At 53.9% G+C, this 14,449-nt stretch overlaps 2 protein-coding genes across 3 annotated transcripts in view; both read right to left on the bottom strand.

The window, feature by feature from the left end:
- Positions 1-992: 992 nt before the first annotated feature.
- TIMM50 (translocase of inner mitochondrial membrane 50 homolog (S. cerevisiae)) lies at positions 993-7,254 on the bottom strand. Its single transcript, XM_006871432.1, has 11 exons — positions 7,102-7,254; positions 6,094-6,244; positions 5,725-5,756; positions 5,515-5,536; positions 3,998-4,056; positions 3,784-3,903; positions 3,302-3,406; positions 3,111-3,209; positions 2,176-2,332; positions 1,759-1,865; positions 993-1,088 (listed from the first exon to the last, which is right to left on the bottom strand). Exons 1-11 carry the CDS (start codon positions 7,207-7,209, stop codon positions 993-995), a joined length of 1,056 nt encoding a protein of 351 aa, XP_006871494.1. The 5' UTR covers positions 7,210-7,254.
- A 1,395-nt stretch (positions 7,255-8,649) lies between these two features.
- The window catches only part of SUPT5H (suppressor of Ty 5 homolog (S. cerevisiae)), a 28,974-nt gene continuing 23,174 nt past the window's right edge, over positions 8,650-14,449 (bottom strand). For both annotated transcript variants that reach the window (XM_006871433.1, XM_006871434.1), the window contains 12 exons: positions 13,501-13,647; positions 13,283-13,408; positions 12,366-12,458; positions 11,961-12,069; positions 11,789-11,891; positions 11,581-11,708; positions 11,399-11,504; positions 10,869-11,027; positions 10,599-10,767; positions 10,295-10,498; positions 8,875-8,970; positions 8,650-8,796 (listed from right to left, as the gene is read on the bottom strand). In XM_006871433.1, coding sequence (XP_006871495.1) covers positions 8,650-8,796; positions 8,875-8,970; positions 10,295-10,498; positions 10,599-10,767; positions 10,869-11,027; positions 11,399-11,504; positions 11,581-11,708; positions 11,789-11,891; positions 11,961-12,069; positions 12,366-12,458; positions 13,283-13,408; positions 13,501-13,647 — 1,587 coding nt within the window. The remainder of the gene's footprint in view (positions 8,797-8,874; positions 8,971-10,294; positions 10,499-10,598; positions 10,768-10,868; positions 11,028-11,398; positions 11,505-11,580; positions 11,709-11,788; positions 11,892-11,960; positions 12,070-12,365; positions 12,459-13,282; positions 13,409-13,500; positions 13,648-14,449) is intronic.

Here is a 14,449-nt window from a genome sequence, read left to right on the forward strand (position 1 = left end):
CTTTTTACTCCTCACACACACTCTACTACGAAAAGGAAATAGTACACCTGTATTTTAGAGATGAGAAAAATGAGGCAGAGAGGTAAATACCTTGCCTAAGGTTCACGGCTGCCATCAAATGCCTTACACAGAGCGCAAAGCCTATCCTGTCAAACAGCTGCAATGGTTATTTTACAGCTATGGAAACTGAGTCACTGAGAGGTAAAGTAACTTGTCCAATATCACACAGCCATGAAGTTGCAAGGCTTGCATTTGTACCTGGGCAGTCTGGAGCCCATTTGCTTACCACACAGCCCAGCTGCCCAATGTGAGGGCCAAGAGTCTCCAGTGATAATTTAAAATGAAACAAAATGGAAAAATCTGTTTTTCAGTCACACTTGCACATTTCAAGTGCTCAATATTCTTAAAGTGGCCTATGGCTATAGTCCGGGCCAGAGGAGATCAAGAACATGTCCTCTACCAAAGCAGAAAGTTCTCCTGCATATTGTTGGCCTGTTTTACTTAGGAGCCAACATATAAAAATTGGGTGACTTTGTTTTAAAATCCCAGTTTCTAGTTTCTACCAAAAAAAAAAAATTTAATTGAACACGAAACAATCAATTTCAGGCCGACACTTTACATATTCAAACCCAAGGTGCCATCCTCACTTCTCTCGTCCACAGACGCAGTCTGAGGTCAGAGAGGGAGATGCATTGTTTGCAGATCACACAGCACACAGGAAAGTACGGCCAGAGCAGGGACCTAAGTGTTCCAGCTCCAACCCTGCTCCAACAAAACACCTACTCCGTGCTTGGCAGTCGATCAGCCACTGTGAGAGAGGAATCCCAGCGTCCCTGATTTCACCGCGATGCCCCCCTCTGGAGACTCTCTGGACACAGGAGTGGTGGCATCTGGGATGGACTTTATTGGACATGTGACTGCCCACTTGTTGGATCTGGGCACCCTGGGGCCAGAACCCAGGCACTGAGTTTGAGGAGACCCAGGTACTGGGGCTATTTGGAGCGAGGCCACAAGCGGCTGGTGAGGGAGCCGAAGAATAGCTTCTGCTTGTTGGACTTGGAGAGCTCGGCCAGCCGCTGCTGCTCCTCCTGCGGCCGGTGAAGAGACAGAGGAGGGGAGTCAAGCCTCAGATACTTCTTGGTCCCTAAAGTCTCATGATCCTTTATCCAGATCCCAGCCTCCCCTCCTCACCAGGAAGACCCTGCCACTGCAGCATGGACGCTGGCAAAACCCTGGCTCATCCCCTGGGCAACAGTACCCAGCTCCCAATCTCTAGGAACCCCTTCTCTGGGCTCTCAAGGGCTGCAGGAACACAACCTGGAATCTGGTTACTCTCAGCCTAGACCCTGAGAACTCAATCCACACACCCTTAGCTCATCTTCCAAATACCCAAGACCATCAGAACCTCTTCCACTGACCCTTGGCCCTCACTCCCTGGTCTCTACTGCCCAGCCCACAGCCCACCCCCACAAAGAACCAGGCCCTAGACCTAACTCAAGAGGCTGGCAGCAACAGCTTACCCTTCATTATAACCACCCTGTAAGACAGGCTGCCCGATACCCCGCTTAAAGAAACTGGGGCAAAGAAGGGAAGGTATGGGAGGGCTTCAGAAAAGACACATAACGGAATTTCCCCACAAACTTTGTGAAGCCCCCTCATATTCACCAAAGGTCACACAGCCAATCAGTGAGAATGGAGACAGGCCGACTCCAGCGACCCTCAGGGTGACTACCTTTAGGTAGGCCCAGCAGCACCTACCTGCTCTAAGCGGCTTTGCCGCTGTTTAAAAGCTTCAAGCGGGTCCTCCTCCAGCGCATAATGCTCCAGCACCGTCCGGACATCCTCCACCCCATTCAGTGCAATGGCTGTGGGCACAAAGGTGGCGGTGAGCCAGGCTGAATCCCAGGGGACAGGTGAGACACAGGGGCAGAGGGTGGAGGTGCTGTTGGTACTACCTGGGACACCTTTCAACACTCAAAGAGTTCCGAACGCTGAATGTCCTGGAACATCCCTGAGTACCCCCTAAACATCCAGAAGAGCACCCAAATAATTCTAAAAAACTTCTAAAGACTCCAAGGTTTACAACTGCTCAGTGTTACAAGACAGATAAGCCTGAGTCAAGTGCTTCTTATCCCTTTGGAGGAGCAAGGGTTTGGGGGTCAAGGCCAGCCTTACTCTTGAGAAAGGCAGACAGGTCCAACAAGACCCGGTCATCCGAGTTGCCGTCCCAGGGTCGCAAGGCAACGCCATTGTATGGCTGTAAGCGAAAGGCTTCCTTCTTGCAGTCCACGATGACCACACGGGCTGGGTCCCGGTTCAGACACGAAATGTCCTAGAAGGAGGTGACCGGTCAGGTCACGGCCTGACCCCCTCTTCCTCACCAGCAAACCACAGAGACAGACACACAGCATCACACACATGGGATCACCAGGGCCACTACAAGACCAGGCTTAGGTGGATGGCATCAAACTTCCCAGGGAGCTGGAGAACTAGGCACACCCAGATTCCTCTACCCAGACAGATGTCCTGCACACAGAGAGGGGGACAAAGGAATTGGGGGGAGGAGCCAGGCACTGGCCTGGAAACGGGGACATGCTGGGGCAGCACAGCGTTCAGAACCTCTCAGCTAGGCACAGTGGTGCAGACAGGTCTGCAGTCAGACAGATAGACAGACACTCTCCCCAACCCTCACAACCCAGTACCTGTGAACCCTGAATAACAACACAGACTGCAGATTCACCAAGACACAGGCATAAACTCAGGAAAACCTGGACCCACACTCACAGACTCACACACTCCTGGATGCCAGGTAGACAAGAGGGCTTCAAAAAGGTTGTGGAAGCTTTCCGTTACTTTTTAGTTCCATGAAGTCCCCTCATATAATGGTCACAGTCACAGATTTCAGGTCAAACAGACCCCAAACACAATCACATATAAACTATTCAAATTTCAGTCCCAGAAGTTCCCATAAGTCCCAAATTCTATGACCCCATCCCTCATCCCCAACTCCCTGGACAGAAGCCTGGCAGCAGAATCAGGGCTCTTTCACTCAGGAAGTACTGTCCCCAAGTCTCTGCTCCCAGAGGCCCACCAGTGATCCAACATGGTACCTTAACATGGTGCCCATCCATGTATCGAGTAGCGTCCCGGAAGAGGCGATAAGAAATGAAGCCGTGGGGGTCCACGCTGTCGATGAGAGGAAACGCTGTCTAGAGGTGGGATGGGAAAGAGGACAAGGTCAAGGCTGGCCCTCCAGTCCTCCTGCCACACCGAGCACCCCTCCTCTGTCCTTAGTCCTCACCATGCCAGTCTCTGACGTAAAGACGACAATTTCATACAAAGGGGCGAGCTGTTGGAATAAGGTTTCGATGCCTGGACGCTTCTTAAACCTCCAGCCAGTGGCCAACTGTGGAAAGTGAGACACTGAGACCCAGAGGCTTGTCCAGAGCCCCCCTCATGGGGACAGAGACCCAGCTGGAGAAATTTCCAGAATCAGAGCTCTCTTGCTCCGTCTAGACGACTCTTGGGAGGAGTGTGGGAGTGGAGGGGAGGGTGGTGCTGTGGTTGAGGATCTGTGAGCCTATAGGGTACGAGTCCCAGAATAACTGACAACTGCTTGGTAGTACTTGCCATGTGCCAAGGCATACCCACCCAACCCTACTGTCACCCTGCTTTCTTTATCACATCTGAAAGGGGGCACCTCCTCCCTAAGGTCACACATAGCAGAGCTCTGACCCGTTATAGGACCCAGGGCCCCAACCCGCTGCCTTCCCCAGGACATACCGACCACTCGGGGTGGAGGAGGACACCAGTGAGCTCCAGGACCAGCGTGTAGGGCGGCTGGTAGTATGGTTCCCGCAAAGGGTCTGGGAGCAGGCAGGGGCTGGTGGGTTCGATGATCATCTGTGAGAGAGGGCCAGGGTGAGGCAGCCTGAGGCAGAGGCAGGGGGGCTGGGCTGGGCTGGATGGATGAGGAAAGGGCCGGCTCCTGGCTCACCTGCCTATAATCTTTGAAATATTTGTACGTCCGGCGCAACTGTTGTACCAGAACTGGATCTACAAGAACAGAAGGGCACAAAGGGATTCCGAGGTAAGTCCCTGCTCAACCTGCAAGGACTTAATTAGCCACCAGATCCAAGCTATCTACAAACCCACCTGGTTCGTTTCCAGTTCCAAAATGCCTTTGGTTACAATGATGTAACCGTCATGTAGAGACAAAGACATTTATCCACCTGCCCAGTTTTAACCTGAATTATTCATATTCACACACCACACGATGTATAAAACAGAATACTTGTCATCTACCCACATAAAACCAACATATGTGTATCTACGAGGAGGCTACAAAAAGTTCATAGGGAAATGAAATGAAAAGATAATGGAATTTCCCCACAAACTTATTGAGGTCCCTAGTATCTACTGACATTAGGTAGTGTATTTCGTCCATTTTGAAACACTATGCTTTCTAGAACTACTCACATTAAGCCAATATGCTGAGTCTAGTTAAATCAGGATAAATAGATCACATCGTTGTATTTTAAACCAGGGGTTCTCAACCGAGAGTGAGCCCAAGAGTCTGTGGACATATTTTCATTGCTGCGCTACTGACATCTAGTGGGTAGAGACCCGGGACACTGCTAAACATCCTGTGATGTCCAGGGCCATCCCCTACAACCAAGAATCACCCACTCCAAAATGTCAACAGTGCTTTAAATCCCGTTATTCACGTCTTCCGTACTTGTAAGACTGCCTGCCTACTTCGATGTAGTTAGTATACTTAGCCTAGCTAATCCTATGGTTTTCAAAAACTACACGACTGAAGCCAGTTAAGTTAGTAAACATATTAAAGTTTTATTTATCGGATCATTTAAAATCAGTATATTGACTTAAGACAGAGTGCTGCTACATCTTTCCAGTTCAAGCAGCATCAACAGATTAACATGCCTGTTGACAAACTTTCTAACACGAAATCCACTGTTGAGTCCATTGTGACCAGTAGTCACTCTACAGGTCTCCAAGGCTGCCAGTGCTTTCTCCTGCTCCCCAAAACACACACAGGTGGCTGTGGACTTATTTGTCTCCTGTGATGGGTCAGGTGTGATAGCAACTGACAACTGCTCTAGAATCCAGTTTGTTAGAGTGGGGAGGAGAGAGGAAAGCATTGTTTTGGAAATGCACAGCCGAATGGTAGAGGGGCTTGGAGGAAAAGAAGCTGTCATAAAGAGGAGGGGGTTAGGGACTAGAGGCTCAGATCTAAGTGCAGGAAGTCATGTGTCTCACATAGGGCCGCCCTGTCTCCCCAAGCCCTCACTCCCCTCCTCCAACTGTCCCAGACCATCTGCTCCTGGGCTGAGGGGCCAGGGAAGGGGACTGGGGCTTTGTAATGCTCCTCTTCCCCTCCCAGTGGAAGGAGGGGAAGGGGGAAGGTTAACAGATGGGGAGGGCTATATCCCTGCAGGCAGTAGGCAAACTGGGACAATCAGAGGAACCCAGAATCTGTGCTTGTTTACTTACCATTGTCAAATTCATCAGGAATCTAAGAGATAAAGAGAAAAAGCCGGCCTCAGGGACTAAGAACCCCATCATGCCCAGTAGAGACAGAGCCCAGTCATGTCAAGAAGACTCTGAGAGGGAGAAGCTCATCACAGGCAAAAATGGGGGGCCCACCCTTATACCCACAGACTGGGACCCCTGACATGGCAGCTGGGTCTCTTTCCTCCTCACCTTGGCACCAGTTTCATCCACAGAGTTGTTTCCTGTAAGGGAGAAAGGTGTGCATGAGAAGAACTGGGGCCCAGACTTCTGGGTCCTAGGGAAGGGGGGAACAGGGAGACTGGACTCCTGGGTTCTGAGTCTTCCCCTCGTCCTCTCGACTCCCTGTCATCTGGCACAGGAGCCAAATTGAATGAGTAAAACTTGGAGGGAGGCAGAAGAGAAAAGACAGGAGAATTTCTCCCCTTTCTAGGTGGGTGTCCCAGTTGGCTTGCCCCACTGTGGGAGGAGCTGAATGAACCTAAAGAAACCTCTAGAAAGGGAGGCTCGGTGATAGACTAACAAGACAAAATTAGGGGACAAAATTGGAATATCCCTCACCGAAGATGTAGACGACGCTCACAGTTCCACCGGCTCCAAGCAGCCCAGCAAGCCAGAGCGCGACTTTCTTGGCGTAGCTAGGACCCTCGGAGCCCCGCGGCTGCTGTGACCCCTGGGCCTGAGTGCCCCCACGGCCCCCGATCTCTGCAGCCTGTGGTTGAGGAAAAGGGGGCAGGTTGGCCAAAAGAGAAGAGAGAAAAGGCCAGGGTGGTATAGACACCCTGGCACTTGAAAAGAATCAAGGTCTAGAGCCAGGGTCAGACACCCGCATAACCCTCAGGCGTCAGGTCCCTAGAGGGGCAATGGGGATGTCGCGTCCCTCAGGAGGATCAAGAACTAGAATGTCAGACGCCTGGATCCCAGAAGAACCCAGGATCCTAGAGGCATCAGGACTGGAGCATCTGGAACCTAGAAAAGCCAGGAAGGGAGGAGATCAGGGGACCTGGGGTGTTGGACACTTGGAACAAGGGGATGGAAGACACAGGGGAATGGGACAGGGCAGGGAGCTCAGACATTCAGACGACGAGGGGAAAGGATCCGGGAGACGGACGTGAGGAAGTAGGGCACGGAAGTGATGGACCTGGAGATCAGAATGGCTTATCTGTCAACATGGAGGCAGGTTGGGAACCTGAATATCTAGCCAACCCCCTTCCACCACTAACGCGGGAAAAACCACCCCAAGGCCATGTTGGGACACCTGCGTCCCGGGCCCCACCCCCTCAAGTATTGCCTGGATAAGCAGAGAAGTGGGGGACCGGGGACGCCCTCACCCCACGCCCACGTGGGGAGAGATGAGGTCTAGAAGACGCACTTGCAGCCCCCAGCACCCAGCCCAGGGGCGTAAGCGCTGTCTGTTCCAGGACGCACAGAAACCCCAGAACTCGGGAGGCGGCGGCGTTCCATTGAGCACCCTGAGGTGCGGCGTCCTCAACCCCCCGGGTGCCGGTGTGCCGTCCGGAATTCCGGGAACGGGCCCCACACTTGGGGCGCCACCCCTGTCCAGCTCACCTGGTCCGGGGCCCGGGGGGGCGGCGTCGCCAGCCTCGTGCACAAACCCCGGACGCCAAGTCGAAGCCCGCTCCGCAAGCTCAAGAGCAGCGCCGCCGAGGTCGCCATCTTGCGCTGACGCCACGCGGACCCGCCCACTCGCTCCCCTTTCGCCCGCCCCAGGTCAGAACCGCGACCAATGGGTGCGCAGAGGAGGTGGGGGCGGACGGGAGCCCGAGAGAGACAAAGGGCTGAGGAAGGAGTGCTGCCGGCGGAATCACCTCTGGCTGTTCTTCTGGCTGCCTTGGGGCGCACCAAATGGATTCATGTACCGGGCACCACTGGCTTCCTCATGCCTTCGAGCGCCGCGCTCCTGGCAACAGGACGCAGCGGGGCAAATCACCCAGTGGCTTAGGTAAAAATGAGACCAAGTAAGAAAACCACTGACCAAGGTTATCCCACTGGCTGCTGATGGGCCCAAATCGCGAATAACCGAGTCTAGGAGTTTTCCTCTCCCTCTGAGTGGTCTGCCTTCATCTCCCAGCTGTCAGAAGTAGAGGTCCAAAAAGCCAATCCTTCCTCATAAACTCTTCCCTTGCGTGGAGCTGCGAGGCTAGCATCTGACCTCCCGGCCGTTTTTTCCTAGCCTTTCTTGCCCCTCCTGCCCTTAGTTTATGACTTATGAGCCCTGGTGGTGCCATGGTTTAAGCGCTGGGATGCTAACCTTGTCAGCTTCCATAAAGATTTACAGCTTGAAAAACCCTGTGAAACAGCCCTATCCTAGAGCGTCTCCAAGAGTTGAAATTCACTTGATGGCAACGGGCAGGGTTGGGTTTGGGAGTGATTTGGGGGAGCATGGTGGCTCCATATGATAAGGACTGGACTAGAAACCACAAGGTCTTCAGTTTGAGCCCACCCACTCTGCAGGAGAAAAATGTGCCTTTCTGCTCCTGTGAAAATTTTTAATCTTGGGAAGCCTATGGAAGGCCTCTGTGAATCTGAACCGTCTCAATGGCACCTAACAACAAGCAGTGACTTCACTTAGTCTGATTCATACATGATTTGGTGGGAATTCTTGTCGCAGGCACACAGGCTGGTCTGTAGTCATCTTTAGAGCCGTCTTCTCATCCGTTCCTCCAGAGCACTGTGGGGTGGGCACCCTATTTTCCAGAGGGCAAAGCTAAGGCTTTGGTAGGACTCAAAGTGATTTGCCCAAGATCACACACAATGAAGTAAGTAAGAGTGGGGTCTGCAAATAAGTCCACTTAGCAGACCAGACAAGTTCACCCCATCCATCCCGACAAATACACACACCAGGACGAGACTTTGACCAAACAGCTTCTTTTTATTGAAAGACCGTAACACAAAAAGCAAGCTTGGGGGATTGGTGCATAAAAGGTGACGACCCTCCCCCAGACTCTACTCTGACTCCCATGAAATTAAGAAAGGAAGGAGATGGGAACCCAGAAAAGAAAAGAAAGAAAATCCAGAATAACCAGCTCTTGCTGCAGCCCCAGGGTCTCATGTCACCTGCTAGAAATCTACCCCAATCCACCCGCCCTGCCTGTCTTAGGCCTCCAGAAGCTTCCCCAGGAAGCGGAGGTTGAGGATCTTGAGCTGTTTTTCCTCCAGGTCCATACGGACAATGCCGTCCTCGCCATCAATGCTCAGCAGGACACCTGTAGCTTCCCGGTCCTCGCCCAGGATGACCTTCACCTGTAGCGGGGAGGCATGAGATGAGGTCAAGGTCCCTTGTCAGGTGCCCCATGCCCTTCATCCAGCCTGTGCCCTTACCTTGTTGTTCTTGGTAGGGGTGATAGGCTCCAGGTGTTCACTGGAGATGCTGACCACCTTTTCACTGTCCTTCAGGTACACAGAGCACATGCCTCCCTGGGGGGGATGACAGCCCATAATCAGCCTGGCCTGCTCCCAACCCAGGACACCTCACTCCAAAGAACACACACCAAGGGCTCCTTCAGAGAAGTCACTGTCCTAAGGTTCCAAGGCAGGGGGTGTGTGTGTCTAGGAGGGCTTTCCGGGTTAGTGAGGGAAGTATTGCTTCTTCACTTGATCCCTCATGTCCCTAAGTGACCTCAGTATGTTCTCCCTAAATGTTCCTCCTGGATCTCACCTAAGGGACAGCCCTCCAGTCCCTAGACAGAACCCTGGCCTCATCCTGTGTCCCCTCCTACTAGACAATCCTCCTGTGGAGATTTCCGGCCCGGGCTCCCAGTCTGTTCTACCACACTAGTCCAGGCCAATATAACAACACAGAGAATCCACTCCAAACCACAGATCTGATCCCCCAACTCCCCTCTTGTCAGTGCCTTCCCAACTCCTTAGAACAGCCCAAGCTCCCCTTTGCTCAGAGCTCTGCACATCCAGGCCTGTGCGGATGCATATGCCTGTTTGGAGCCTAGTCAACCCCACCAGTTTTCCTGGCTTACTCTTCCTCCTTCTTCAAGTCTCAGCTCAGACCTCTCCTTCAGAAAGCACTCTCTGACTCCCTCCCCCAAGTTGGGTAGGAGTCCCCTTGCTATAGTTTCCCCACTGAAATGTAAACTCCATGGGGGCAAGGCCTGGGCTATCTTAGTCTCTGGTGTTTCTTTAGTGATTTCAGTGAATATTGATTAAAGGACAACTCCTGGTTCGGCGCTGTAGGGTCAGCACTGGATTGCAAACCACAAGAGCAGCCATTTAAACTCACCAGCTGCTCCTTGGGAACCCTACACAGGGTAGCTATGAGTCAGAACTGACTCAACAGCACTTAACAAAGGACCACCTAGGTGGTAGGTCTTTACCTAGGAAGGGGGATATCAACTTAGGAACAGAACCCAGGCTGAGTAATCAGAGAAGCACTTCAGGGTCCACTTTAAGCTGTGGCAGAACCCATGAGTCAAAGAGCCACAGAGCTGAGAGCCAAGAAGGGCCAGATCTGCACCAGGAGGAGGCGCTTCCCTGAAGGGTGACTAGAAGTTAACTAGGCAAAGAATGGAAGGAAGAATGTTCCAGAGTAAGGGAAGAACCTGTGCAAAGGTCCTCAGGCTGGAGAGAGCTCTCAAGAATTCAGTTCCAGAGAAGCCAGTAGCCCAGAGGTGTGTGGGAACCTGGTATGAAGCTCAAGACTGGCCCAAATGAGGGACTGGGTACATGGGACTGAACGGATCCCTCAGAGAAATCTGTCAATCACCACAGAGACCAGGGCCCCACGTACCGTGACGCTGCGGATGATGCCTGTCTGCCCTACCACTTGCGTGTCCAGGTAGGTGTCCCGCACCTTCACCTGGATGTCAGTGGTCACCCAGTCACTGGAGTTCTGCTCAATGCCTGAGCCTGGTGTGTGCGGGTTGTAGCCACCAGGAGATGGAGCTCCAGGTGTCATCGGACTGTAGCCAACAGGGCTCGGGCTCGGACTGGCCTGCAGGGGAAGGGGATAGGGTCATTGGGAACAGGTCATCCAGCCTGGCTGTCCCTATAGGCTGAGGTCTGCCCAGGCTCTCGAGGTCAGGAGAACAGACCTGATAGGCCATAGGGGAAGGCGTGGGGTGGTAGCTGGCCGGAGAGTGGGTATTCTGGTAGCCGGCTGGACTTGGCGCCACCTGGTGGTAGCTCTGGGGACTGGGGCTAGGCTGGTAGGAGCCTTGTGGCGAGGGAGCAGCGTAAGGCGAGAACTGGTCTGTGTTGTACCTGCAGGGACAGAAGAGAAGGGGCGTTTGTTGGGGTAGAGGAATGAAGTAGCTGCAGTAGTGGGGGGTGAGCAGGGTTGATTAAAGCCCCAGTGGACTCACATGGCCGGTGTCCCTGGCGTCTGTGGGTTGTACTGCGGGTTGACCTGCGGGGATGAGGGGTCGGGATAGCCGGGTGTTTGGGGGTTGGGCGTTCCCCCGTAGGCCTGTGGTGACGGGGTGGGCTCATCATCAAAGGCGTACTCATACTCTTCCTCAGCCCTGTGGGGAGGTGGAGAGAGACTGACAATGACCAGGCAGCACGTGCCTGCAGAGCAACTACACCCACAGGCCTGGAACCCGGGCCATTTCAACCTGCCGTTGGCCACCCAGAGGCACTGCTGATACGGGAGACAGAGACACTGGAGATGACGTTGCCTAGCCAAGGTCAGGGCCCCAGGCCCAAGCACAGTACACTACTGGGGTTGTGGTTGAGGGAGAAAGCAGGAGGCAGAGATTTCAGGGCTGGGCACAGACCCCGCCATTCCCCGGAACCAAGAAGGCCTCTCCGGCCCTCAGAGTAAACGACTCACACACCAGCCCTCAGAGCCCAGGAGCTCAGGAAATCCCAAACTCCAGCTACTGGCCCTCACCGTGATGGCGTGTTAGGATTGTTGGGGTCCCAGGCACCACTCTGGGCAGGTGTGCGGCTGCCGTCATGCAGGGGCGTCTGTGAGCCATAATGTGGGGTACGGCTGCCTAGAAGGGGGCAATTGATGTGATTATCAGTTGTCCTGTGTCTAGTCCCCACCTCCACTCCCCTGGGAGTGCTCACCATCCTGGAGCGGCGTCTGAGAGCCGTACATAGGTGTGCGGGAGCCCGAGCCATACATGGGCGTCTGGGAGCCGTACATGGGTGTCCGCCCATAGGTTGAAGTCATGCCGCCAGGACGCTGTGAGTCCCTGTGGGCCAAAAGAATGAGGGGTGAGTAGAGCCTCTCTGGGCAGTGACCCTGAGCTGGCCCTCCCTGACCCCACCGTACACCATGGTAAGCCGCTGGCGGTCTACAGAAATGGTCTGGCAGGTAGAGTGCAGCTCCACCCGGGCCGTGGACTCGGTGGCATCCTTCACCACGCCGATGTAGCCTGGAGGAAGGTAAGAGAGGTCAGACAAAGGCTCCTTCACCAGGCCCGTCCCCTGATCTCACAGGTTACCTTTGTAGGGCCCTTGAGAGATGCGAACAGTCTGCCCGATGAGCTCGTCTCTGCGTCCGCGGCCCCGGCTCATGCCACCGCTGCCACCTGAGCTTCCAAAGCCATCGCACTGACCTGGGGAGGAAGGAGAACTGCACAAATCAGCGGGTGGTGTGACTCCTCACACACTGTCCCCACATCCAGGGCGCCCTCAAGGGCCACTTCACCTGCCTGCCTCCACCCTAGGTAGATGGAGGGGCCTCCTCCAGGCTCCCCTATCTGAACCTGAGCCACTCCAGGCTGTCTCGGTAGGGTTGGGACTATCCCAATGGTGGGACCCAAGATTCTCAGTCACATTGGTGGCCCCAACAGCTCAGTGTGCGGGCTGAACCAAGCTCCTCCCTCCTGGTACCCCAACACATCCACCCTCCCACTCCTCTCACCTGCGCTGGGGTGCATGGGACTGCTGATCCGGGGGCTCATAGGGGTAAAGCCACCGAAGTTGCTCATATCTCGGGGCTAGAGAAAAGACAAGAAGTGAACTGCAGGCAGGAGCCAGGAGTAGCCAGGCCTGAGTGACAGGCTCTAAGCCCCCATGCCACCCTGCCTGCATGCATTTGGGTAGAGTTCCTATTGGAACCTACCCAGAAGCCACCCTTCTCTCTTTCCGGTGGTAGCGATGCCTCAATTTCCCTCTGGGGGAGCTGTCACCCATCTGCCATTGTGGGCCTGTCAATCAAGAGGCCTAGGCCTAGCCTGGCCATGGCGGGGAACTGAGACTGGGCTAGTCTGGAATTTAAAATTCCCCACAGGACCTTGAGGAGACCAACTCTCACTCCAGCCACCCAGATCCATAGACCTGGTTTCTTTTCTGATCCAGTCTGTATGACTTTCCTACACGTCCCACCTCAGGGCCTTGGCACTTGCTATTCCTCCGCCTGGAAAATTCTTCCCCTAGATGATCTCGTGGCTCTCTTTGCTCAGTGTCACCTCCTCACGAGGCCTTTCCTTAAGCTCCTCCATCTAAAGCCACCTTGCTCTGTTCCCCTTGCCTCATTTTATTCTCTTCCTGCACACCTCAGGCAGTCCTCTATTTACTTGTTTATCTGGTTCTCTCTCTGGAAGCTCTGCTCTAAGAGGGCAGAAACCTTGGTCTTTTTTGTGCTGCAGCCCAGAGTGTCTGGCGCCCAAGAAGTGCTAAGTAGAGCCACCTGAACGGACAAGTGCAAAAGAGCTCAGCCTCCTAAGAAACTTGGCTCTCCTAACCATCACAAGTCTAACATTGTTACTCCTGGGACCACGTATGGCCAGGGATCCCACAGGGTACCTCCAGCCTGCCTCACCTTTGAGCCCCCTGCCAGCACCAGATGGCGGCTCTTGCAGACAAACATGCCCCCGTTTTCCACCAGTTTCTTGCAATGCATGAAGGCGAAGTTACGGAAGAGATGCCGAATCTCGCCCTCCCGGCCCTGGACAGGGAAAGAAGAGTCACTCTTCCAGCTAGAGGTCCACCCCACCATACCTCCTCAGATCCAGCCAGAGAGCAAAAGCTTGTACTCACCGAGTGGGGGCCATCGATGACCTTGACAATGTCCTTCACATGGATGCTGTTTTGTTCTGAGTCCAGGGCCACAGCAGAGCGGTTGTCCTTCTTCCGGGTCACGGCCTGGTACCTGACCGTCACCACCTTCCCATGCATGTTCAATACCTGTGAGGGTGGGGGAATGGCGAGGAGCTGAGTAAAACAGGCTTCCCTGTGGTGGGGGTCTTCCCTGTGGGTGATGCTCTGAACTCTGCAGGACATCAAGATTCCCTGGCCCAGGGCAGATGATTCCAGGATGGGGCACCCTAGGCACCAAAAACATTCCCACTGGGAGAGAGGTACTGACCGAACAACTGCCTGAAAGAGGGAGCAGGGCTGGTATTAATGTAACAACTTCAGTATTCCCACCCCTCTGGGTCCAAACAAACCAAACCCATGACCCATGGCCCTGAGTTGATTCTCATTCACAATGACCTGGATAGGGTTCGTGAGGCTATAAATCTTTACAGGAACAAAAAGCCTCATCTTTCTCCTACAGAGTGGCTGGTGGCTAGAACCGCCAACCTGGTGGTTATTGGCCCAGTGTCCTCCAGGGTTCAAATCCCCTGGGTCAGTCAGGTCCTTGCTAATATCTTCCCACAGGAGATTTCACTGAAGTCTCATAACCTCCCTCTGAGGTGGGGCTGTCATGATTCCCATCTAACAGAGGGGGAAACTCAGGCCCACCGAGGGTGAATCACTAACCCAGGGTCCCACGTGACAGCAGCGCCAGAGCTACTATGTGAATCCAGAGTCCAGGGTCCTAAAGCCCTACGCTCTGTGGCCCCCAGGTCTAAGAGAAGGGGATGGAAGGAAAAGGCACCTGTGGCACCCAGGCTACATATCAACACTGCCAGCATTCCCGTTTTACAGGCTGTGCAACTGAGGTATAGTTAACGGACTCATCACTTGCCCAGCAGCACACAGT

The sequence above is a fragment of the Chrysochloris asiatica genome, unplaced genomic scaffold (assembly GCF_000296735.1).
Source record: "Chrysochloris asiatica unplaced genomic scaffold, ChrAsi1.0 scaffold00168, whole genome shotgun sequence".
Taxonomy (NCBI): Eukaryota; Metazoa; Chordata; class Mammalia; order Afrosoricida; family Chrysochloridae; genus Chrysochloris; species Chrysochloris asiatica.

Bases quoted from the DNA above. Each gene is read 5' to 3' on its own strand.
- TIMM50 (XM_006871432.1), bottom strand. From the start codon at position 7,209: ATGGCGACCTCGGCGGCGCTGCTCTTGAGCTTGCGGAGCGGGCTTCGA. The intron at 6,245-7,101 runs GTGAGCTGGACA...CCTCAACCACAG, and splicing joins CCCCCCGGGCCCCGGACCAG to GCTGCAGAGATCGGGGGCCG. The intron at 4,057-5,514 runs GTAAGTAAACAA...CTGTTCTTGTAG, and splicing joins TCCTGATGAATTTGACAATG to ATCCAGTTCTGGTACAACAG.